The sequence below is a fragment of the Cuculus canorus genome, chromosome Z, assembly GCF_017976375.1.
Source record: "Cuculus canorus isolate bCucCan1 chromosome Z, bCucCan1.pri, whole genome shotgun sequence".
NCBI lineage: Eukaryota > Metazoa > Chordata > Aves > Cuculiformes > Cuculidae > Cuculus > Cuculus canorus.
Genome location: NC_071441.1, coordinates 22,585,505 through 22,612,736, shown reverse-complemented (window position 1 = coordinate 22,612,736; position 27,232 = coordinate 22,585,505). Strand labels below are relative to the sequence as shown.

The following is a 27,232-nucleotide window of genomic DNA, read 5'->3' as shown; positions in this document are numbered from 1 at the left end:
AAGGCACATTGCAGATGTTAGGCTTTCATAAAGGGGAAGTGTCAATTCCTGTTTTAAAATGCCTTAGCTCTGGCTTCACTAAAAGCCTTCACTTTAAAAGTATATATATTAACTGGGGCCTGTCTCCTTTGGTTTCTCCCAAAGTGAGTAACAGGATATTAATAGAAAGAAATGAAATCACTTAAAGAGCTACAAAAGGGCATTTGTGCTGGTGATCATTAGAAAAGACAAATGTTCCTGTCATTGCAGAATGGTGCTACAGAACACAGCTCTGAACAGCAGTTCTTATGAATATAATTGCAATAATCATGTGATAGCTGCGGTAATTGTTCTTATAGAGTAAAAGAAAAATAATTTCCAATCACAAGCGTTATTCAGCCTTAGACATGCAAAGCAGCCAAAGAACCTTTCCTACTAACTCCAAAATGCTGGAGGTTACAGTATTTTATAATGAGATAATTGACTTCATGAAACTGGTTAGTGTTTTATAATACAAGAATACATATTAGATAATATCTTTCTACTCAATATCAAATAGGGTAACTCTCTCAAATTCGTTTTGCATTTTGTGGGAATGAAAAGCTTCAGTGTGACTTTGAAAGGCCAGAATGCTTAGTCCTTCCTTGCGGTCAGAACTCCCCAATCTTGTGAGGTATTGCACTGTGTCAGAGGGTCCATTCCTGATATGGAGGGCTCTGTATTCAGAATCTAGGCAAAACAGAGTTAACATACTCAAAGAACTAGATTAGCGTATGACAGACTTCAGAATTCAAAGGATCAGTTCAGTTTGACAAGCTGAGGAGTAGGAAAGATTGTATTTTTTTGAAAGTTTATTGAGACTTCAGTCATGAAATTGGACTACCATCCAAGAAACTGCTATCTTGTCTGTTTTCATTTTGGCATTTGTCGTTTCCAGACCAAGGCACTTTTTCTTGTCGATAATAACGCAGTAGCAGCAGAAGCAGAAAGGCTGTTGGTCGTTCCACAACAGTCTTAGATGACAGTTTCTGCCCTACAGAGCTTTGGTTTACACATGCGTGGGCCAGGGAGTGGTGGCATGGGGAAGGCTGATGACTTATAATGGCCATCAAAGTGTTTTCACATGGTTTTTCAACTGAGGTAGAGAAACTCGATGGGGACCACGAGAAGGATTTTTACTTTAGACTACAAAGGTGGAAAGAAAAGATATGAAAGCAGATACAAGTGACAGTGTTTGTGAGCAACACTGAAGGCACAGTTCACTATGAATCTTTTAAATAGGTAGGAGTGTTATGGCCCAAAAGCAAGTAAGTGAAATTAACTTTTTGGGTTTTTAATAAATTCCAGGATGTTTGATTTTAAATGTGAGTGACATGCCATCACGTAAGACCTTCTTTGAATTGATTTGTCCATTCATAGCTTTCATTGAAGCGAATTAATCTTAAATGGTATTTTTAAAAAAGTATATTACAGTAGACATGAAAGAAATGTGATTGTTAGCAAACACTAGAAGTACTAAAAGCATAACAGAGATTACTTGCTGTATTAAAGAACTAATTGAAGAAAATCAGCAAAAGCAGATGTTTAAGCACTACCAACATAAGCTAGGTTCTAGTTGCAAGTCTGTCTAGTTCTGTCCCTGTAACCTGAGCTTGACTGTGAATGAGGGAATATAGTTTATGGATTGGATCCCACACAACTGATTATTGCAAGAGTTCAGAATAACTCCTTGTTGCTTGTGATCGCAAGATATTTTCTTCGACTCCTGTTGTAGGATGTGGTAATTACTTTTAAATGATTGTCTCCTTATTCTTTCTATCAATCAATCAATAAATCAAACTTGCTCATAAATTAGAATGATCAAGTTTTTTTTTTTTAAAGTGCTGTTGCCTTAATTAGGAACACAGTTATTTGGCGTTATTGCTGTGATTAGAATGTAAGTAAAGCAGAGAACAGAGTAATTTTAGGAGTAGAATCAAAATTTTTTATAGACTTTGGCCATTCTGTTTCATAAGCAATAAAAATTTGGTTTAGTGGCAAAGGATCTCGCGAGTGAGATTCTTAATTCTCTCCTTTATTTGGCAACAGAAGTATGTGAGAATGCTGACCACATATAATCACCATTTTAAAAATGATGCTATATAACTCATTGTTGTACTTCTTAAAATAAAAATAAAAGCCTGGCCCCATGAATGAAAGATCTGAAAGACATTGTGCATCTATAAAAAGTTTATCAGTCGCCTTTGACAGCAACAATTTCACGGACAATTGGTAAATAAGGATCTCTATAAACTGTAATCCCTCCCTTCACAAGGCTTTACAGCTTTACAGGAGAACAGGTGATATTTGGAAAGGAAATAACTCTTGTGTTTTGTCTGTCAGTAAGACTCCTAAATAGCTGGGTCTACTGTAAGTGCAAGGAGCATTGACTAATTCTTGGAGGAATGTATCTTGTGTATCTAGGGGCTTGACTCATGTGGAGGTTTGAGGCAGAAAATGAGTGTGTGGGGTCAGAATCCCCTGCTCTGGCATTATCTTAGAGGGTTGTTTAAAAAGATGCTGAAAGTGAATATATACATAGTAGCAGCAAGCTTTTAACCTGCCAGCCCTTAGATGGTAGTAATAATGTCATGTCAGTTCTTTAGGAAACTCATAAACAAGGACAAATGAAATATTCCCTGTAAAGGAGAAGAGAATTTAAATAGATTAGGCTCTGGCATAGCACTTAAGTCTATCAGGCATTTAGTTTTTAGGATGTACAATACAGCTTATGTGACTTGCCAACTATCTGGGCTTCCCCTCTGTTTCTGGTTTGGCAACAGTGTGTTTTTTCACCCTGTTGCAATACTGAATGCCAAGGAGACATGGCCAGCTTTTTCCTTCCTCTCTTCCTCTTTGTCCTGGCTTGGCCTGCTCTCTGCCTGCCAAGTCACAGATGCCAAATGCTTATACAAAAAGGTCAAACAACCAAGGCTTGAAATCATCTATGCCAACATTTGTATTTTCTTTCTATTCTTCTGCATTAGGCTAAAGAGAAAGCACACAGCACACGGCTGAGATAGGAATATAGAGAAATTTTTGGCAATAAATGTGTATAGATTACGGCTTTGCAGACTGCTTGCAGAAGTAATGAATGCTGAACATTTTAAGAGGAATTCTTAGTAAAGCTCAATGAAATATGAAATGCTAAAGGTATATAATAAAATTTTTGGTTTTGTGGATTTATCCATCTCCCCTCCCCCACCCAGTTTGCTCTTTGCTGAGTAAAACTCCTGCAGTTTTACTCTATTTGATAGTCAAGTTCCTTTGGGTTTTAGTACTGCACTTATTTGCAGTTGGATCTGCAGCTACATTAGTATCTATGGCCCTGTTGCAACTCTTAAGAAAATTAAGCCTAAGGTAATATTTTTAACTGGGAACTTCTAATAATTGCATATCTGTTCAGAATCTAAACTTCACAAACATAAGTTTGAAAACTCCTGAACTGAACAGTTTTGTACACTTTTCCCTATACAAGATTTGTTCATCTGATTTTAGTTTAGCTTCTTTCCACCTTCTGAAATGGAAGCAGGAAAATATATCTACCACTGCTATTTCTGTAATGTTTCTTAGCATGACCATGATATTCATCTAATGCTTTAATCTCCTGTTTTTTGACCAGATACTAAGACTGATAGTAGTAGCCATAAATGCAGCGTGCCTGTTGGCCATAAGTTGTAAATTTGCATGATTGTAGGGGAAGCCTTCTGTTCAGGTGATTCAGGCTGCAAAGCAGGCACAGCTTCTTATTTCAGTCAGTCTTCAAAAGATTATTCACTTCATTCCTCATCTGCTCAGGCTCTCCTCTACCTTGCACACCTTTAAAGAGAGGGTGTTTCTTTAAAGTACCAGCAACTAGCGAGAGAAAGAAGAGAAAGATCCTTTCAGCAACAGGGCCCTTCATAATAAGCAACATTTGATTTCTCTTTTTCAGTTGAGCAAGAAACCTGTACTGTTGTTAGTGGTTTTAGTTTAACAACAAGTATTTCCCTGGACACTGAGAAGGTTGCAAAGTTGAGGAATATTCCCAGGCATATGAAGGTGGCAGGAGGAAGGTAGAGGGAGATTTCAAAGAGAAGGTAGGGAAAGGAATTTGTTGTTGATCATTTTCTTCATTCATACAGGTGGTTGCAAGTTATTGTATAGTAAATCTTTAACAATTTAATATATAGTATTATTGCTAAAGTTAATTATAGACCTTGGGTAAAAGGGCTGCCAGTGTTATTAATGGAATAACAATGTACTTCCTAGAGTCAAGTATTGCTTGTGGACAACCGCACTTGAACTCCGCACACACAAAGCCTGAATATTCTGAATTCATTGCATACCAGGGAGTAATTTATTCACATGCATGCCCTCTGCTTTTAGTAACACAACAGAAGAATCCTCTGTACCTGTGGAAGGCAATTGTTATTAATTGTTGTATATTCTGAGGGTGGCTTGTCTGTCTCCTCCCAGCTGTGCTGTGCTGGATTGTGATGTACACACTGCTAACTATATTTTCCCCGTAAGTATAGTGTATAAGGAGTTGAGTAGTCATGCAACTCTATTTCTTTGTTGGTGAATGTTTTGGATGCTCTTCAGTGCCAGGGTGGGGATAGTAATTTTCTCAGGTACCTGAAAGTTAAACATCACTGCAATTTTCACGGAGCTTGATTTTGCAGTGTTTCGGGAAGCTTTCTCTTGGGAATGCTTGAAATCAGCAAGATGATCTTGATTGCTGCTGTTTATTTTGTGACCTTAAAAATGACCTTCTGCAGAGGGAAGGATTATGGTTATGCTTAAGTGTGAACAAGAATGAAATTCAGTTTTAAATACTATCCCTTGCAGGCCATCACCTTGAATTTGTTGTTAGCAGGTACTAAACATAGGTGTTCATCTGATCTAAGGGTTTTCAGGCTTTTGGGGTTATTAACATCAGTCTGCAATCCCTGTAAAGACAACCATCTTTCCTAAGTGGCACAAACTTCATTTTTTTCGGGTTTCAGGACAGTAAGGAGTTTGCCATTTGGGCTAAGAATTTATCTTGGCTTTGTAATGACTGAAATCATTCCAGGCTTGGTTATGAGTCTGCAAATAATATCGAGACAATGAATTTCAGCAGTGTGAGAGTCATAGAATCATAGAATGCCAGGTTGGAAGGGGCCTCAGGGATCACCTGGTCCACCCTTTTTAGATTAAATGAGATGGCCCAGAACCCTGTCAAGATGAACCTTAAAAGTGTCCAGTGTAGAGAAATCTACAGCTTCGATTGGGAAATTACTGCAATGTTTAACCGTTCTCATGGTGAAAATTGTTCTTCTGCAATCCAACCAGAATACTGATTAAAATTTTTTTCTATCTACTGATTATTAAAATGGACCTATTCTAAATAAAATTAGGAAAACAACTATCATTTTGGTGCTGTTGTGCCGTTGCTCGAAGGTTCTTATGTGATTGTGTATAATCTGCATTAGCATAATGACGTAACTTGAGTTAGGCTGTAGTGTATAGTTTGAAAAGGTATAGGTGAGAGCTGTGCAAAGATACCTAAACTTGCTATTACTAAGCCAATTTGTAATGTGTACGCTTGCAAGCATGACAGTCCTCCTAGATTCATGTTTTCTGGGCTGTCTCCTGTATATGTATACATACTGTCTAACTAACTGTGGTAATCTAGACTAAACTTTGTATAAAGCTTTAGTTTTATTCTTATCATCATGGCAATCTGTCTTCATGTGCTGTTTCCGCCTCCTGAATGCTTACATCATACTGTTATCTCTATGCATATGGGAGCAATTTGATTGTTCGTTTGGTTAAAATAGACGAAAGGGGCCATACAGTAAAGCTCGTGCTTCCTAGGGAGACACAGGACTTCAAACTCGTAGCAGACAAACTGGCATGATATGGAGCATGTTTTAACTTTGTTACATAAGCTTAATTTTGAACAATTGTGTGTCTTTGAAGGCTAATGCCAGAATTACTTTGGAAAAAGTGGCCAAAGATGGTCAAGGCATATTCTTGGTTTACTTCTTTTTTTTTTTTTTTTTACTTTGCATTTACTTTGCTGTTGGTGGAGCTCTCTTTTACCAGCCCTGGCATTGCCTCACTCTGTTATGAGCAGGTCGCACCCCCTTGTTGTACTCCACGTGTGGGACTACATTGGTGCCAGTGAACAGAATAGCAAAGCATAAATCGCTGTGGGACAGCTTCAGGTTGGAGATAGTTTGGGAAGAGCTTAGGGCAGGCTGATTAGCAGGCTTCCTAACCTTGATGCATCTTGGGATCGTTGCCTTTTCTTTTTGGTGTTGGTCTTGGTTTGTTTTCTGCAAGTCTGAGGTGTGACTAGTGGCCTCTCCTCAACGCTTGCCTGTCAGTCACACCCACTGGGTGGAGAAACACAGCCCTAGGCCAAGGTGAATTTCGTGAGAGAATTGGATTTTCTCATGTTCTTGCCGTTACTGATATCATACTACATCTGAAAAGACTCTATTGTTGTTCAAGTTTCGCTTTTAAGTAGACATTAAAGGCACAGCCTTTATTACTCAGATGTACAACATCTCCCGGAACACTGTTTTACAGTAATAAAAGCATTTTGGGGCTACAGAGATTTGCTTGCTATAAATGTTCATAAGGCTAAAGATTATTGTCTAGCTAGCCAATTGTTCTCATTTACATGTCAATGCAAATTTTAGTAACTGCACGGAAACCTGAACTACTGAAAGGTAGAGACTGATTTGAATGAATTCTAGTCTTGGCATTGCATTCTTTTCCAAATTCACATTAAGATTGACTTTGCACTGCTCTGAAGTGTTGGCAGCCACCACAATGAGGGGAGGCTTGGCTAGAAAGGTAGCTGTAAGGATGAAGCACACAAGATGTGTGGGTATTTGTGGAGGGAAGGGAGGGACAGGCAGAAGAAAGGAAGATAAGGCAAAGTCTTGAGAGGTTCCCAGGTTTCCATTAATGTATTGTCATCTGCTTGAAATCAATCATGAGAGAGTCTTCTGTAATTGTGTGTAATTTTGCAGTGCACTGTGTATCATCTAATTCCTTCAGATCGAGTTTCACCCATTTGTTGGGGAAAAATACAACACAGAGCTGTCAAAGTCTGCAAATACTCATGAGGTTTTGAACTGAATCTTGAACCTGCTATCTGGGTACACAAGGGAGAAAATCATTAGTACTGTTCTCAGAAGGACAGCACAAGAATTGCTACTTTTTGCTGTAAATTATTTAGAAAAATCTGAAATATTTCTGCAAGGAATGTTGTTATGAAGGTGCTGTTGTTCACATTTATTCCTTTTTTTCAGTAATGCTCAAGAGAGTTAACATGTTTAACTCATTATACTTTCTCCTCTACAAAGCCCCAAATGTTGGTCAGTAAGATAACCCTGAAGCTGTACGCTTTTATAATTTCAGCTCACACACACACGCACACATATGAATATACAAACTCATTAAAATGGAAAGGATTGTTTGGATTAAGTGCTATCTTATATCTTGAGCCAGCAGAAAGTTATTTTTCAGTAAAAAGGGACCTTTAATAAGAATGTATTCCCCTTTTGCTCTCTACCACAAACAGAAACTCGAGTTTCTGTTGTGTATTAAGCAAACTTGTACAAGTTTTTTTAACTCCAAACACTTTTTTTATTGCTGCAAACCAAATCAGACTGGATAGATTTCTCAAGGTCCTGCTGTGGTGGAACAATGATAAGAAAATAAGCCTTAGAAACTCAGGGTGGCTAAATAATGTTCAAGGCACTGGCAATTTGCCAGGTGCAGTAAGAATTTTGAGTTAGTTTGGTGTTTTGTTTTTTTTTTTTTTTACTTAATTAACACTTAATTTTTACTCATGCAAACCAAAAAAAGTAGTGAGCAATAAAAATGAAAACCTTGGAATTTGAATCCATACATCTGTTTTTCTAGATAAAGAGTAGTAAAGTAGTATCCTTTTTCCAAGTATATAGTAGCCTTAGGTACTACATGAACATGTGCCAACTTTAGTAAATAAGTTGAAACACAAAGAGCAAACCCAGGCTCCGCTGTATATTGAACCAGCAAGCATGCTTTAAAATCTTGATTGCAAAACTGCAGTTGGTATTGTACCTATGTCAGGGAATTTCAGCTATGTAGATATTGCTGAAATACATTACAAATTAGCAGAAGGGTGGGAGATGCTTACACATAATATCAAAAATTACAGAATTACAGAACAGATGCTCACATGTGGTATTAGCCACAAAATGACAGAATTATGTTGAGAAGGCACAAATGAACATGATCAGATAGGATTTTTTTTTATAGCTTTTGACCAATATGACTGCCATGGCAGTAGTATTGGTAATGGGGAGATAGGGGATCTGTGGGAAAAATGCTTTTTAAAATTGCTTTGTTTAAAATTTGAAAGACGAGTTTCAAACTAGAATTGTTCCTCTTTTTTTAAATTATATTTTATTATATTATTTTATTAGATTATATTTTATTATATTATTATATCCTTTTAAAAACATTCCTTGTACTTTTTGCAAAACTTCCCTGCCCAGCCCCAAAACTAAGTTAGCTATACATTTCTATGAGTCAGTCAGTTTTGAGTTCTGCTGTGTCACATCATATGAACAGGTACTTCTAGTTTTTCTCAACTTAAAAGGCCAAAGTAGACAGAAAATCAGTGCATTGATAAGAATTTTTTTATCACTGGTGCTTCAGTATTGTATACATTGTCTCTTCTTATAATTTATTTGTTACCAACTTGCATACCAACTGGAAAATAAACATGGTGGCTGTGAGTAAATATGCAATTCCTATCAAGGTTATGAGCGACTGATATGGAAAAGTGAAGTGATTTTTCTCAGCCAGTTCTTGTACATTATCTGCTTAGTGCCCACCGGTAGATTTAATCTTTGTTTTGTCACTTTTAATTTAATAGCATGTGTGCGGGAATATTGACTGGCAATTGGTTTGTATTTTGTCTATGAATTTTTGGACTATAGGGCTTGAAAGGAAAGTCACTTTATAAAGAATATGATAGTATAACCTACAAATTATGTGTATGTACTGCAATTTGAGACATTGCTCTCATAAACATGATCTAGACTAAAAATATTTTACTTAAGGATACACAGAACTATGGCATTCCTTATGCCCCATCTCCATTAGATGTAAATTGATATCCAGTTTAAAAAAAAATTCACTAGCATTGACTAGAAATCTCAAGATAAAAAATATACAGCAGTGTACAGGAAACAGCCGAAAAAAGCCCAGAACAACCAATCAACCAACCAAAACCAAACCATCACTCTTTCAAGGTCTTTTCTTAGTGCAGTCTCTATTCTTTATGCTAAGATAATGTTTTACCACCAGTCATAAAGCTGAAATTAATTGAAATAAAAACATAGTTGTGGTAGCATTGTGGAGAATAGATGAAAATTAGGAGGCCCTTTGATGAGTGTTATAGTATTTAGAAACCCTGTATGATGCTCAGGTTGTCAAATCATTAAGCATTTTTCCACCTAGTTCAGAGAAATCATGAATTTTGTTTTGGGCTCCTAAACACAGTTACACTTACTGGCAGATGTATTACCTCGTGCTGTTCTTAGCTGGCTTCAAGAAGTACTAAACACTGCAGTGCTGTAGTGTAATTTTGGAGTTTCCATGATATGTAAATCCCCAGCATTTTAGTTTAATTGCTGTTTATTTCCCCCCATTAGCATATATTGTGGTGGCATGTACTTAGTATTTTAAGAGATCTCTGTTTACAGAATAAAAGAGAGCTCTCATGAGCTTCTGTTAATATTTGTAAACTACTACCTGTTTTTTTGTCAGGTGATGTTTTGGACTTACAAAGTAGCATATGATTGTAACTTTCTGAATGACTGAAGAATCGGGCTTTTATTGCTCTCCCTTTTAGTGGAGGATGCAACTCACTTCCAAGAAAGAATGCAGTTCTGTCCTAGTGTTTGTTGAATTATGTTCTCTTTTTTTACTTTTTAAATGTAATTTACCATGAAGTGCCTCAATGGGGAAACTTTCCACTGATTTTAACAACCTTTGGCTGAGACTCATATTGAACAGAACTGACTTTTTTTCATAGTCATGTCATCGTTATCCCATGCCTAAAAATATTGCCTTATGTAATGGAAACATGTATTTTATCTTTCTGAGCTCTTTTGCTTAACTGCCCTAACATGCAATAGAAAATGAAATCTTGACTGTGTGGGAGACATTGGTAAAACCTATGTTGGCTTCCATGAAACCAGGATCCACAGAGAAGTTTTTAGTAATATACATTGCATGAAGATGAGGATTGACCTTTGTCTTTCACGGCATAATGAAGTGGGTCTTTCACAACATAATGAAGTGGACAGTATGTTAGTTGCCTGAAGGGATATGCAAGCAAATTCCTGTTTTTTACATGCAAATATGAACTTTTTCATTAATATAGTCTATCTTATATTATTTTTCTTTTCTAAACACCTAACTAAGTGTTTCACTGTGTTCTGCTTTTCATTTTCTGAAGAATCTGTAATAAAAGTCCTTTATGATACATACATTAATGCAAAGGGGTTGTTGGTTTCCAAGAAAAACTTCTGAATGCTTCTGACTGTGGCTAGTATCCACAGTGTCTTCCAGATGGACAAAATTAAGTATTCATATATCATCCTTTCCTACTGAATCCAGAAAGTTTTGGAAAGAAACTTCATTCTTTCACATTCATCCACATGTGGCAAAATACCTATGTAAATCTCTTCTTAAGATATACGTTAAAAAAAGAGCTCAGATAATATTATGAAGTATGGGAAACATTTGTTTCAGGCCATGAAAAAATACAATCCTTTTCTTAATTTAAAAATATATGTGTGCGTGCACATGCGTGCCTGCATGCACGTATATAATATGTATATATTCCATGCAAAACATGTCTTATAACACAGCTGGGGAAAGTTGTTCAGTTTTCAAAATGAGCAACATAATCATCTTTATAAATTATATAAGAAATATTTTGAATGAATAAATGTCGTGATTTGTTTTGCATAAACAAATTTAAATTAAATGGATAAATCTGTGCATGGGACATAAAGCTGAAAAGCTGACTATGCTTATTGCTCTTTTAGTTTTGATAAGTGCTTCTAGGTCCTTGAATTTCTTTCAACTATATAAAAACTGGATTTACTCCCAGAGCTCCACTTCTTAACTAGGGCAGTTTAAAAACTAAACAAGGGCTGAGTCAGTTAATTAATTTAAATGAGATTACAAATCAGAAACACATTACGTAATGTTGATTTAATTACCATTTTTTATTTACCTAATTAAAACACTCTGAAGAAAAGTTAACAGTCTTGACAATGGCCAGTTGGGTGACTTGGCAGCAGCAGATCTGAGCTGCTGGTAAAAGGGGAGGTGAAGCAGGAAGACTGCCATGACCTGTGTGGCTCTGACGCTCTGAACCATCCCGTGCTGCTGCCTCGCTGCCAGCGCATGTAGTGGGTGCCTGGCCACCCTGAGCATGGTGATACTGCCCCAGATGCTGAGACCACCATGGGGGCTAAGGAGAGTGTCCCACATGGAACAGATTGGATCTTGGCTGAACGGTGTGGGATTTCTCCCAGTTATGCTAGCAGCAAGTGAACTTGTCTGTTGTGAGAGGGTGCAAGGGAGTGCAGTGAAAGGAGATGGCTGATGACTGAGTAGCTCTTGCTGTATCCCCACTCCAAAGCAAACAGGTTCTAACCAAAATGAAAACAGAGCCCAGCTCCTGCCTGCTGGGCTGGCTGTTTTCCAGTGGAAGCAGTGCCATGCCTGAGCCCTGAAAGCTTTTGCAAAATGATGAGCCTGCATTGGCTAAACTTTTGGTAACTGCCTGAGCTAACAGGCAACAGATATAGATACCTTATAGACACCTTAGGTTTGCGGGGCCAGCAGTCAGTTCTGTTCTTCGCTGCCTTTTTTAAATAAGCAAAGGTTAGATGACATCATCCTTTCAAGGTAAAGAGGAAGGTCATTGTTTTTGTTCTTCACGGCTCCTAGTGTGGCAAGTGAGTGCTGGTGAAACCTGTTCTTGGGGGATCAGCATATCCAGCCTTCAGAGTAGCTCCTGCCACTATTCTGGTCTCTCATGAGGTCTCTCCAATGCCTGCTGGGTTAAAACTAATGAAGGGATTAAAAACAGTAGAGATTACCTGACAAAATGTAGTTTGCACTGAGAAACTGAGGTTTTCTTGAGATTTGAATACACCTCATATTGGTAACAATCAGGATTGTTACCTCTGTATCAGCTTAAGAGCAATTTCACATATATTTCCATAGTACAGTTACATAAATTTGTGGAAACCAAGTCTGCAAATGGATCAAACCTAGTGACGTGTCTGTTGGAAGCTGGTGGATGCCACAGAACCCCTGCAAAGTGATCAACAAGTTGTCCTTCCTTGCATGGACAAGGGAGTTTCCCGCTACAGTGTTGTCTGGGAGAGGTGCCACTACCCCATGGCTTGCACCTGAATGTCTAGCTTCAGTTCTCTAAACTGCTCATTTACCAGCTGTATAGATATCAAGCACATTAAAAACTTGCGGGGCTAGCAGCTTGTGTACTTACCCAGTGCAGAAGCATTTTACTCCATAGCAGTCCTGGTGAACACAAAGGAACTGCTTTCATAGTAAGAGTAGCAGAATGACACTTTTAAAAGAAGTTACAGCTTCTCTGTTGTGGAGGGTTTCCATCTGGGTGTCATGAATGCATATCACTAAAAAAATTTCAGGGGAAATATTTCCATTAAATATAGTGGTCTATGAAAATGTGAAATATAAATCCTCCCTCAAGTTAACATACTTATGAAAACAAGAGTGACACTTGCACCAAATCGGTTTCCGTGTTTGTAGCACAATTTCGGCAGATACTTAATACAATGAAACATTTTCAGCTTCTTTATACCATAAACAACTGCTCTATCACTAGAGTTGGTATGGATAATGCTCGTAAAATTGTACATTAATTCAGGGTCATCTGATATAGAAATGGTGTACAATGAAAGATGTTGCTTTTCCAAAGTGAAACTTAAAAGTATTAGGGAAGTTTATCCATCCAATCAGTTGCTTTATCAAGGTAAAATAATTTAGGAAGTAGTATGTGTTTAGTAAAATTAGGAAAATAATAATTAATGGTAATGATTTAAATTACACAGGTGAAATTATTTATTTGCTTTATGGATGGATTTTTGCTGACCACATTCTTTGCGTTGGAGAAGAGGGGCATATCTTGTGTTTTGGTTGTCATGAATGCTTTTCTACCATGGTGATGTTCTGAAAGTCTTCGAAAGATGAAGGGTTGATTTGGAAAGACTTTTCCCCATGAGGACAGCCTGGCATTGGAGCTAGGGCTCAGGGAGATTGGGCCGCCTCTATCCTTGAGGGCTTTCATGCCCTGATTTTGTAAAGCCCTGAGGAGTCCAGTTGGATCTCATGGCTGAGCCTTCCCTGGGCAGGGTGCTGGGACTGGAGTGTCCTGTGATCCTGTGATTTTCAGTGGTGCAACCATTTGCCTCAAGGTTATGATGTCAGGTGGCAATGTAATCCTGAACGATCAGAGTCTGGGAGGTAGCTGTGATTCTTCTTTGAGGTAGTGACTCTCACTCGGCATCTCAGTCAGATGCCGTATAGGTATGTGAAGGCACGAACAGCACCAAATTGATACATAGTGCTACATCTCTCTGGTCTTTTATCCTCCAGATATCCCTCCAAATAATGAACTATCAAAGAACAAGGGTGTATTTACATGCTGGTGAATGATTAAATTAGTGTCTGTCAACTGAGATGAACTGAGCACACAGGCTGTTTCCTAGCCCGTAGTGAATGAAAAGTGAAATGTGAAAAAGAATAAACTAAGGGAACTTACAGTTGGGAACTACAATGTCAGTGTTGAAAATTTCAGTTTAAATGATGTCATTTTATTTGCTGCTAGTTGTATAGCTTTGCTTACAACTTCTAGCTCAGGAAATAAGTTTTTTTAAATATGCATTGAATTATTTGGTGGGAAAATCGAGTGCAAAGCCAGCTAGACAGACAATGAGTCTGGTTTATGTCTTTCTCCATCAGAGTCGAAGAAAAGCCTGCAATTTTTAAACCCAGGGCTCATGTTAATTAATGATCTTGTGCAGATGAGGACAAAGAAAGATTTAAAGTGTCTTAACATGTCTTTTACTTCCTTAGTTTCTGTGGCTTTCCAAAAATGTCTCTTACTCCTTCTTTTAGAAGAGCAGTGCTCCAATGTCTCTTTTTATTCAATGTTCTGCTTAGAAATTAAGTGATGGTATAATTTATTCCTATAATGATCATGGTTTGCTTGTACTTCACAAGGCTATGTACATCCAATCAAATCAGGAGAGAACTTCGTAATTACTGATACTGGTAAGAGAGTTGGATCATGACAGGCGTTCTCAGGTCTGGGTCTTTGTGCTTTAAGTGCATACTAGGTTCATACTCTCATACAGAATCTAATTCTTTGCTTTCTCAACTGCTTTAAGTGAACATTTATCTAAGTTGATTTTGTATTTCATCTTACAGTAATCCTTTGATTTTTCAACAACATTGAGACTCCACTGGTGAATATGTTAGTATCATCTACTGCTCAAAATACTGTGTGACACTCAATCTGCAAAAATTGTGATTGATAAGTAGCTAACATAAAACTAAGTCTGACTGGCAATTTATACTAACTAGTCAACACCTTCTTGCTATAACTGGAAAATCCTTTGCTAATTTTATCTTATTACAATAAGAAAAAGAATTGTTTATATTACTATTAATCTTTAAATCTTGAATTCAGAAAGTGGTTATGTTGACAACGAGATGGTAGGAGTAAAGGCAAATTGCTGTGAAGAGATAAATAATATTTTTCACTTTGTGCATCTTTTTAGTGAATTTTAACTGGAGAAGACTTCAAAGATTATCTTCTGGTAGGCCTCATTAATCTGGTTCAGATTTCTGTGCTCCCCAAGCTACAGTGTCCAAGCTCAATTCGGTGCATCTGCTACTGAACTGACACTCCATTTAGACACACATCTGCAGCAGTTTTGCGCATGGACTATTGCTATGTAAAATTAATCCTCTCTGATAATCTTAAATTAAGTAACAGTATGCATAGTTTGCAAAAGCAGAGAAAGCTTATTAGAAGAATATTAAAGGTCATCCCTTGCAGGGTGAATTTCCCCATTGCAACACTTGAAATAGGACGTTTCTCCATAAAAGGTACAACTGCAGAGAAGCATCATATTTTCAGCATTTCTTGTAGCTGATTGAATTTTCAAATTATCTCAATTTAATTTTTTGAAGAGATGTGATGAGTCCTATCATGAAAAGAAGCAGGTATTCGGAAGGGCTACATATTGTGCTGTACAGTGGGACAGTATCCAAATGGCCAGACCATGGGATGTGCAGAATCTAAATGGGAAGTCTGCTCTTCACTCCTCTACCCAGGAATTTCATGTGAAATTTGTAATTCAGTGTGTATTTTGTTGTGTGCAAGAGTGATTTTATTCAGTGTTGGAAAATGTAGTTGTGTTTTTAATACCATTAGAACTGGGATTCATGTGTGCTTTATTCTTCCTGTACTCTGGTAGATTCCCAGACACCTGTCCTCTGTGACTGAATTCAGATGAATTCAGTAGAACTTGAACTGTGAAATGGACTTCCATCTCAGATAAATCTTCTGTAGAATCAGGCATGTGTTAGCTCAAACTGCTTGAGAAATATGTGTTGAGCAATGTTTGCTAAGTAACTTATTGTAGCAGGTAGAAGGGATTTTTCGTTCTAGGTTGAGGGCTACACTGGCTTTAAGAAGAAGTGATGAAAATTGAAGTATTTGTTGATATGTACTTTTATCCTTTTCTATCTTTTTTTTTTTTTTTTTTTTCCCTGCAGTTGGGACACTGTAGGCAGCAACATATTCAAGAGCTCTTGACTTCTACCAGGGGTCTATTTGACAGTAGTGGATTCTTTAGTTCTATGATGCAATCTTTTCATGGTCTTATGCTACTAGCAGGTTCTGTTACTGTGAAAAAAATGATGTTTTTTATTCAGTATTTTTATTCAAACAGCTCCATGTTAGATAGCTGTATACAGAAAAAATGGTTGTGTTTCATTGATTTCTTGTTCTCTTTGCATAAAAGAGCCTTACTTTATTAATATCAATTTCTTGCAGTGGAGCAGGGTTTTGTTATAGTATTGACATGGGAATACAGCAAAATGTAGGTAGTTTTAAAACCAGCTGCATTTATGAATAAGTACACAATTTAATGTTTTTTGTGTTAACATCAAATCACATTGTCCTTGATTCATTAGGTACATATATCACGAAAAGAACATTTTGAAGTGTACAGGGTTTGGGCTTTGTTAGTTTTACGTCACATAATTTTGATTTTAAAACAGCAGTTCTCAAACACTAGAAACACAAAGTCTATACAGTATGAAAACCAACAGCTGTATATCACTCCAGTCCTGAGTCTGTGGAAGCAGTTTAGCTCTTTGTACTTTAAGAAAAGGGTGAAGAAAAAGGACTTATTACTGCAAATGCCATTAGTTGCCTCATCCAATACATCTTTCTGGTCATTACCTGAGAAGAAACTACCTCTGCTTTGCTGGTTATGCAATATCATATTTACAGGATGGAGGAAAAGGGAGTGAAAAGGTACCCTTGTAGATGAGTTCACAAATTGAGCATTTACCTGAATGATTCTCTTGTCCTTATTCAGTGATCTGTGAGTTCTTCTTACTAGGATCATTGCATCTTTAACAATGTTTCTGCTTCTGCATGAAATGGGTTACATATAGTGTGTTTGTTCAAAAATGCCTTCACGTAGAAAGTCAAGGAAATGACCTTTAAAGAAGAAAGTTAAGTATTAGTTTAATACTGAAGGAGGGTATTAAAAGGTTGTGAGATACTTTCAAAACAAATTAGTAAAACATTTCTTTCATTTCTTTATAGATTCTGGACAACCAGGAAGTCCAAGCCACAACGATCCTGCCAAGAATCCACCAGGTAAATATAAGTTCCAGAACACGTACATCTAACATTGTTTGAGAACAAAGATACTACTGTTAATAGTTAAAGAGAGCATAATTGGTCAGCAACCTATTTTGCAACGGTAAGTACATATAATAAGGACAAGCTGTGATTATTTTAGTTCTTTAAACTGGCAATGTCTCTGTTGCAGTTTTATCAACATTCATTTAATCTAAGGATTTTTTCTTTCAGTGTGTGCTTTTTAGAATTTCCTAAGTGGGGGTGGGCAGATGAATAAGGAGGCAAGATCCCAAATAACTTCACTTTTATTAAGTCTTCAAATGCTACAGTTGTTCTTTTATGTCAGACAAAACACAACTGACCTACCTCTAAGATCAGTCACCTGAGCTACCTGCTTCTTTACTTTTTTATGTGCATTATAAAATGCAAATATGTTCATTTTCTTATATTCTCCATAGCAGCTCACAGTATTTTTTGAACACATTTTTAACAGGTCGTCCTAGTGACATTTGGCATTTTTTTGAGAGAGATGTCAGTGTAAACAGTCCTTTCCAGGATTCTCTAAAAATAAAAATTCAAGAGAAAATCAAGTCCAGACTGCCATTCCACATTGTTTAGACCAAAATTTCTTTGTATTTCTGTGGAGTTATCCTTCTAATCAATTGACCTATGCTAGAAAATCTTGTAAACCTTTGTTGTTTTATGAATTTTATTGGAGCAAGACAAAAAAGTGTGACAGATATACCATCTATCACTTCTTATTGAGCAAGGAGTGACTTCTCTCACCACTAGCATGCTATGTACCTTCTCATTTCGGCTCTCAGAAGAAGTCTGTATCTGAAATAAGCTGCAGCTAACTCATTTTGCCCTTTTTCTAAATGCAAAATGCATTTGAACACTTTAAGCAAGAAACAATTGTGTGATAGTGGACTATTATGTATACATGAATATTTTCTGGATCTATACAAATGTTAGGGAAAACAGCCTGCATTGTGGCTGTACAGTTTTGTACCATGCATAACATAAACTTATTCTCTACATGTGGTGGAATATGTGTGTTGCATGTGAATACCTAAAAGTGAGAGAACCATCATAAACCATTACACAAAATGCCATATTCCTGCAATATAAGACCCAGAAGCAAATGCTGGAAGATTGCAGATACACTTCAGCGATATGAGGGCAAAACAAGTCGTATAACACAGTAAACTCTTTTTCAAGTGATTTTTCATTGTGATTTATTTTTGCAAGGGATGATGCAGGCTTGAAATCACTTTTGGCAGGAGACTTCAATACTGTTGCCCTCCGAACTGTGTGGAATGTTATGAGTAGACTTCTATTTCTCTTTTAAATATGTAAAATAAATTATGTAGGATAGTGGTTTAGAAACCCCAAACAGCAAATTTACACCTAAAACAACACTGAAAATTTTCCTTACAGATAATCCCAAATTTATAAATCTTGGATCATTTCACTGTACAACATTTATTTTAGTTTTAAAATATCTCTGTGAGTGCAAGGAAGGCCAAATACACTACCCCTCATAATTTTGAAGGATCTTCTATAAACTCTGGGTTTGGGATGCTGAAGGCAGGGTCTGGAAACTCACTTTCAACATGTTCTAAAATTCTGTTTATAAAGTGCCATTTAGCATTTGGAGTAGGATGGTAGAAGTACATATTTCATGAGTAAAGATCATATCCTCCAGTGAGTCCATTCTTACCTACTCTTACTCTCAACCCCATACTACTCGAGAAAGAAGTAATCTTGCTGCCAGCAACAGAGCCCTCGGGGGTGGGGGGTGGGGGTAGAAGATGAGCTATATAGGCTTTATTTTGTCAGCCTTGTGGGACAAGACTAGATGCCCCAATGTCTGACAAACTCCAGTGTCCCAGAAGGAGATAGAGGGCAGAGAAATCTGTTGCTGTTGTTCATCATGAAACTTCTGTTTAAAATTTGAGCACCACACTTTCTCTTGTTTTGGAGTGACTACTGGCAGTATTATCCCTTTATCTGCTGCCAAGTGTGGACAGAAAGTGGAAACTCTGCCTTTCTTCCTTTGAAACCTTTCATTTAAGCAGAGACAGAGGCATGATCGAATGTCATCTGTCTATTTGAGGATACATGAACTTCTAGCATCGTTCAGCCTCCCTGTGTGATACTGTCTTGGCATTAAACTGGCAGGGACAAAGCCTTGAGGTTTGAGAGGCTGCAGAATGCAGGACTTCTGGGGCTGTGCAGGAGAATGAGAGGGAGTTGCACTCTGGTCAACTTGTCTGGAAAAAAGGCTGCTGTCCTGTTCTTTCTTGTTAAACTTCACATGAGTCTTATTAAATTTCATGAGTAGTATTATTAGAACCAGGCAATCACTTCTGTCAGAGCCCCAGAGGATATCCACTCTGAGGTTTGTTTTCAGTTCTAGGTCAGGAGCACACAGACTGGCAGTGCCAGGAGGCTTTGTTCTTCTATCATGTTTTGGTCTGATGCCTGTGTATGTCAAGGAGCCAGGGCATTGGCAAGGGATAGGTGCTGTTAGCTTTTGGATGCACAACCTTCACAAAGACATTGTCAAGGAAGAGAAGGTTGGAAACTGAGTGGTAGTTGGCGAGGCTGCTGGTGTTAAAAGTGGCTTTTTCTAGGTTTGGCTAGACTATTGCATTCTTTAGGGTGTCTGATAATTTGCTGTTTTAACCATGGTGGGAGGGCAATGCCACTTGTCAAACAAAAAACCATTAAGGGCTTGCTGGAATCTTTACAATACATTCCTAAAAATACACTGAATACTTTGATAGCATAATACAATATTAAGACGGTGTAGTTTGTGGTGAATGTGGTATGTAGCTTTTGTAGGAAGATCCAGGGATGTCCATAACCTTCATCTGGTATATTTCTAAAGAAGGAAACTTGTTTTTCTAAGAGCTGGATTGTAAAGGTGGTTTCTCCACAGTGATTGTCAAGTAGGCTCCAGGCAGATAGATAAACTGAACTGAGAGAGGAGAAGAGTTCCAACGCTGCTGTTGTCCATGTCAGTCATTAAGTTCATGGAATCTAAAAGTTTATGTTATGCTAGCATGGTACTAACTATTAAAAGTTTATATGGTTTCAAAGAAAGAATGGATTCATCCATGAATCTGTTGAGGGTGATAAAGCAGATAAAGGCACACCTGGATTAATAAACTTTACAACAGAAAACACTTGGAGTGTTGGACACTATCCATCAAAAAAAAAAAACCCCAAACCAACAAAACCAAAATGCTTCAGGCCTTTCCTCTTTCTAACTCTTCTATTGGGCATCTGCACAGGGCTGCTGCTGAAGGGCAGGCTGTTGAACTAGACCTAGTGTGGCAGTTTCAGTGTGATGCTCTATTATTTGCTCCTTGCAAGTACCATAGATCTTTTGTTTAGTTTAAGAAAATCTAAATAATGAGCCTTCCTTAGCATGTGTCTTGAAATACCGGCAAAGATGTGGGGGGGTATGCACTGAAGACAGAGGGAGTGATCTCACAGTAAGTCCATCGGTTAGGCATAAGAAAACTATGAGGGTGAGTAAAAAGAGAAAGATGCCCAAAACTACTACTAAAGTAATGATATTGGTACCAGCCATAACAATTTTGTCTCCAGTGATCAATCCTTACCAGCCAGTTCTTCCAGTAGAGGATTTTCTGGATTTTGTTCTGCTTTATTTTTCTTTCTTCAACTTACTGGCTACTAGCCACAATTGCTTGGCTTTAACAAGGTTACTTGCTGCCTGACATTGGTGTGACGTTGCTGCTCGGCAGACTTGATTTATTTATACAGCAGTGTTACCACTATTGTGTCCAGTTGTTGCCATGTTGCTTAGATGTTTGAACACAGCCTTTTAAAGGGGCTGTGGGTTTTTTTGTCTGCTAAAGTAAAAGTAAGAAATAGCAATACTGACAGAGTAAAATATTGTCTTTATATGGCAATAAGATCTTCTTATCCAGCATTGAGGAACACAAAAGAACTTTTCAGAAGGTAGAGGAAATCTAAAGGAAACCTAACCATTCTGACACGGACAGTTATGAACCTCATTGGTGAGAGAAGGCAAGTGTGTTCAGATTTTTGCTTTTATCCAAGTAGTTGAGTTCAGGGGTTATTAGACCTATGTCTCCTAGCAAGTGGGAACTCTGGATAGAATTAACCGCCCATTAGCTGGTCCAAGGAATATCTTCATATAAATTTCGTAGACTCTATTATTAATATCAGTCAGGGCTGAATGAGGAATGGCTAAGGTTTAAGCCCATATGCCAATGAGTATTAAATTACTTATATGGAGTGACACACATAAACAGAAGGACTGAGAAACTACCTCTCCACCTTTCATTCCTCCCCATTGTTTCCCTTCTTCTTTCCTCCACAGTAACCCATGATATGCTGTCAGGAAATTAATCTATTGATAAGATCCTTAATCTGAATAAGTCATAAGTATATGGATCCCCAGCCCCAAACTTACTGCTCTGGAATTGTTTTCCCCTTTCTGTTTTCAGCAGAAATTTTGTTCTGGGAACCATTTCCAAAGAAGAATTGAGTGAAATCACAGTTTATTATTATTTATATATTTTTCTAATTAAAGAAGGTGTTGCCAAAAACTTGCAATCAGACTCACCTGCCTCTCGATATGCAAATCTCTGTTGCAGCTGTACAGCCCCAAAGGCTTTTTTGCACTTTCATATGGGCTAGCAGCCATAGAGAGAACATCCTTTTTGGATCAAGCCCTAAGAAATGTGTAACAAATTTGCCTATATATGGTTGTTTTAGATAGAAGTATTTCAGCTTTAAGTTTTAGAATGTATAGTTTCAGAAATAACTTCTGAAGAGTAATGTGGTCTCAATCTTTGCTCTCTTTTGGAAACGCAATCAGCAAATGTTTTTGAGTTCTGAATGACTCAAAACATAGATGGTTTCATTATTTTACTGTATTGCAAGTTACCTTGTTGTGGATAGGGAATTAGCCCCCTAATTAATAGGAACTGAAAAGGTATTCCCTGTCCTCATTTTAATCAGCAGTTTTTCTTGTGGAAGCAACAATGCCATAACAGAAGTTTAAATACAATTCACACAGAATTGTATTTAAACAAACATATATTCATTTCATTTTTTCAGCATGGGAGTGGCTATTCTGAAATGCTTACTGTTTTCCATATGCCTGCAGCCATGCCATCTCAGATAATGATCTTAAAATAAAACAGGACTGGGTTTGGTCAGGGCTTGATTTTCTGTGGAGTTCTCTCTTTCCCAAATGCTCTATGAATTAGTAATGCCAATGATTGAGAGGTGATACTCTTCCTTGTCAGCCTGTCAGCCCTGAGCAAGGTGGGGCATTCTGGGAGTAGTGCACAGCTGTGCTATCTTCACAATCAGAAACAAGCATGGATTGTATAGCCACTTTTTCCAAGAGGAAGAGTTTTTGGCCATGCATGCTGGTTTGAAATTTGGTGTGGGTAACTAACTGTCTACTGGTTTGCATTGGCTATCCTTCTTTACAAACCTACTGTGTAAATAAATGATGCTGTGATCACTTCTGATGCTGTTGTGTTCAATGGTGAGCACAATGGCTAGTATTCAAACCATGCACAGAGCAAGAATTTACTAAAAACTCTTATGTTACCGTTTAGAATTCCAGAAACCTGCTTTGGCACCAGAAAATTCCTTTTTGGTACCTGGTAGTCCTGTAGCTATTAAAAAGCTGCTCTTCCAATCTTTTTTTTTTTTAAATCTTGGCTGTAGTTCATGTGTAATCTGAGATCCTCTGGACGCAAAAAGAATTGCATTTGTGTTAGTTGCCTTTTCTATTTCTTGCTAGGTGTCAGGGCAATTCATTTCTTGGATTTTACTACATGGTTTTCAGTGCCTGTTAAACCAGGCATATGCTTCTTCAAATTACTGTATCACTGAAGGATATTATAGTTCTGGTTATTAACTTAAGAGTGTTGAAAAATCTCATTTGTTTTTGAAAATGGCACAGACAGCTTCTTAGTTCGTTGGTAGGCTAAAAAATTTCAGTGGAGTCAGAGGATTTTTTTCTAACATATTCATTTCCTGTCCCAGTTACAAAATCATTGCAACTTTCAGGTAAAAAACCCCAAAACAAACTGTAGGTGTGCAGAAAAACTGGAGACAACCATGTGATAACCAAATTACCCTCATTCTCTGGACAGACCTTAGTTCAACTGTTTCAAATGATATCATCAGTGAAATCTTCTGTGTCACTTCTTGCCTTACGTAATCCACCCTTAGCTGCCTTTAAGATGGTTCCTTGGGAGCCTGCTTATTGTACTCTTTTAAGATACTGACTTCAAAATGCATGCAATAAGAAAACAAACTGCAAATCTGCTAACTGTATGTTAATTTACTGTGAACACTGGGAGACTTATTTTTCACTACTAGTTCTGACTGTGAATAGTAGCTGTATGCCACTAGCATTCCTGCTGAAATTAAAGAATTTCCTGTAGAAGATAGATATTGTAGAGAGCAGCAGGAGCTGATCCTTAAAACGTAAGTTTTCAAAGACTTAGTCAAAACGAAGTTGTACACTGAAATGTTTTATTCTTTAATTGTAGCAGTTTCAGAATTAGAACAAACTTGTAGCAGCATCCAAAATATTACAGTGCATAACTTAAATCAAGCTGCAGATGTCTCCTAGTATTTTTTCCACCAGGCTGAAGCTTCCAGCAATTCTTCTCACAGTAGCTCCTGATGTTGGACCTGTCTCACTGCTAATAAGTCTATTTACTGCTGTATAATTCCTCTTTTAAAGGTCCAGACCTAAAAGTACATTAATTGTTTCCTGTGCTGATTGGTTCCCTACTCATATTTTATAAGTTGCTCAAAATCAAGGTTTATCAGTGAAAAAAATAGATGTTTAATGATACCAGGAAGCAATCTTATGTTTTGGCACTAATCAATATACAATAGAACGTAAACAGGCATTCTATTCATAAAAGAACAGTTAAACCAGAAGACACAAAAAAGGCTGATTAAAGATTTGTAAAGCTAGGTGTCAGTTGTAAGATTTTAAATAATGTGAGAACAAGTCCTTGACAGTACATTTTAGTGCAAACTCAAAATATTTTTCAGTAGATGTAAACAACTTTTTTTTTGGTTGTCCATTTTAAGACATGCTTAGAAGCTATACTTATAACTCAGCTCTTGAAAGCATAGCACAGGAGTAGATGTATGAGGACTAGGATAGAATAACTTCTACAGCAGCAGGAAACATTACTGAAGGTTTCTCCTTTATCTGACTGTGTGAGGGCAGCTTGATCAGCACCACTGCTTGGCTTAACCTGTTTATCTTTCATCCTTGATGGGACTGGTCTGTTCATTGTAGTTTTATTAGGAAAACACATTTTTTCCTGAAAAGGGTTTTATATAAAAGAAGTAAGGACAGAAGGCAGATTTTATACTCACCCTGTTCAAAACTGAAAGGAAATGCAGAAAAAAAATCCACTATTTTCTATGGGTTTTAGAATTTATTGAGTGCTTATACAGAATTGCCCCATGGTGGTTTTGAAAAAAGTGTCCTTTTTGTAGAACTCAGACTTTTAAGAATAATTACAATTAGTAAAATGCATTTCAGAAATTTTAATCTCTCAGGCAAGATGCGTTTTAGTAAATGACAATATTCAGTGCTTATATTAGCTTTGGAAAATAAAGACAGCTAAATGTTATCATGGCCATCAAAAGATACAGTAAATCCTCTATTAGGAAGGAATACAACAATAGATTGTTACCAAGTACATTAGTGTCTTTCCTGAACAGATCAGAAACACACTCCAAGAACACTAATTAAGGCTCTTTACATGTTAATGCAAGCAGTGATTAAGGAATGCTTAATAAAAAAACAGCAAGACCTATACAATACAGAGTATCACCACATTTTTTTCTTACATGCAGTCAAATAATTTGGATATGAATGTTAACTCTTATTGAGTAGAAAGATCAGCCTCCAAAAGTAAAAGGCAATGTCTCACACAATAAAGGCAAAATGTCCTGTACTGTTGTCTTGCTGCATACACTCTTAATGTTTATTTAAGCTATTGTCTTTCTAACTAGCTAAAACTGCTGAAATTTACTCGTGCTGAGACTGAACATACCGTGTTGACTTTCTGCACTCAGGGACAACTGGAATTCACCTTCTGTAACAGAGCATAAGACTTAGAATGAAGTTACTCGGTGCCTACAACATAGTTTACCATTGCATCAATTTTTAATACTATGTTGTCACATTACATCATGGAGGAAAAAAACAAGCTTTTTTTTAAGTTGATTGAGATTTACGATAACGGCAGTTTCCCTTTCTTTCCTAACGCCAAGCAAAGCATTTGCATATATCTGTGGGTGTCATGGTTTTTGGATCATCCAAGGCTGAGTGAAATGTGGGTGAAAGACAGTGATCCATCAGTCAACAGTGCATCCTTCTCTGAGGAGGTGATATGTAACGGTACCACTCAGTGGCAGTTTTCCCTATTCCCTATCTCATTATCGCAAAGAGAGAAATACACTATATTTCTCTATATTGTGTGGCTATTCTCAGTATTGCCAGTGAGTAAAGCTAAGAATTCGTGAATGAAGGCTGAAGGTTAAACACGTGTGTCTATGTGTGCACATACACGTGTATACATACGTCTGTGTTACATATAAAATCCTACAAAGGCATTGTTTTTTATTTAATATGAGCCTTAGGGCTTGTTCTCACTTAGTCATTACCTTGACTAATCTACACTTGGGAAAAGCTTCTCTCAAGTTAGCCTAACCTGAGTGAGAAAAGTCATCTTTCAAATTAGTGAGTGGTATTTGAATAAGCAGCAGAGAAGCGCAGTCTTGTCTTATTACCAGCTCTAGAGCTGGCTGCATGCTTGTACACTGACTTTAAGCCACACTTTGCTTAGTGGCCAACTAAAATCAAGAAATCATATAATACTTCAGACTGGTCCTGATGGAGGAAGTTGGCAGAGAAGAGAAAGATTGCCATTGTTGGAGGAATCACTAGCATTCCTCCAGTTTATCCATTCTTAGGTTAAAAAATGAAAACTGAGGAAGAAGTGGAAAAGAAATATTAACTCTTTGCATTTTTTAATGAAATGACTGTGCCAAGTTCTGTCAAATAAGTAAGTAAATACTTGAGAAGCCATGTTATGTTTTCATCACCATGAAAAACATGGAGGAAAGGTGCAAGATGTTGCAGAAGGTGAGAGATAAAAGCTCTTCTTTCTTATAAACTGGAGATGAATAAGATTGCAGAGGAACCTGTAACATCCTGGTGAAGGAGAATAAGAGAGGAAAAAGTATTGGATATGGAGAGAAGCTGTTGAAAATGAGAGGATGAGGTATGTGAAAGGAGGTGAAGAAAAAAGAAACCTGCAGAACTACTAGTGGAAATAAAGACATGCAGGGATATTGTATGGAGTGATGTTGACTGGAAGATAAGAAGATGAGATGATATTGGCATAACGTTATACAGGATGATCTCACATGCCTATGTTGCTCTGCATGCCCACTGCACTTGGTCCCTGGATTGTTTTTCAGCTGAGAAAGACTGACATTTGCTTATAGGAGTAACGGTGTAAGAAAGATGTCTGGAAATGTGCTCAGCTGGATGCATTTGCATTCTTTCAGCTTGAGTTGCCAAGTGCATTGTTTATACCTGCAGTGATAAATAACATCAAAGGTACTGGGTGAGGCAGCTATGTGGCCCTAGTAAGACTGCTATTAAACAGTGAAAAATGCTCTTTTTGCCTGTTCCCTCCTTATTTGACCCTTGCAAGTAAGTAGTGTACTGTTTTTACAGTCACTTTTCTGATTATAGTGGCACTGTTTTCTTAAATTGCTTGAAGATGAGAGTAATAATCGACAAAAGAAAACTCAAAACAATGATACTGAACTGTTGTTTTCCAAATATACATATACATATGGTATATATCCCAGTAGGTGCATTTTGTTTGTTAGTTAAAAAATGTAGAGTGCTTTTCCTCATTCAGACATTTGGAACAGAAAATCAACAGTATATTTCCAGAAGAAAAATCCTGTATTAATTCAGAAAAGAGACTAGGGAAGCCTCAGTGAGAGATTCTTAGTGCACTGTCTAACATGAAAGCAAATTAAACAGTTGTACTGTTTAATTTGCCTTCTGTTTAACTGTTTAACTGTTTAACTACTGGAGCAGCAGTGTGCATCAAGTATAGAAATAAGTATTTATGT

The 27,232-nt window shown here is 37.3% G+C and overlaps 1 protein-coding gene across 10 annotated transcripts in view; it reads left to right on the top strand.

Moving 5' to 3' along the window:
- Positions 1-27,232, top strand: part of NFIB (nuclear factor I B) — a 264,748-nt gene that overhangs the window by 175,996 nt on the left and 61,520 nt on the right. For all 10 annotated transcript variants that reach the window (XM_054054087.1, XM_054054082.1, XM_054054080.1 and 7 more), the window contains exon 3: positions 16,973-17,026. In XM_054054087.1, coding sequence (XP_053910062.1) covers positions 16,973-17,026 — 54 coding nt within the window. The remainder of the gene's footprint in view (positions 1-16,972; positions 17,027-27,232) is intronic.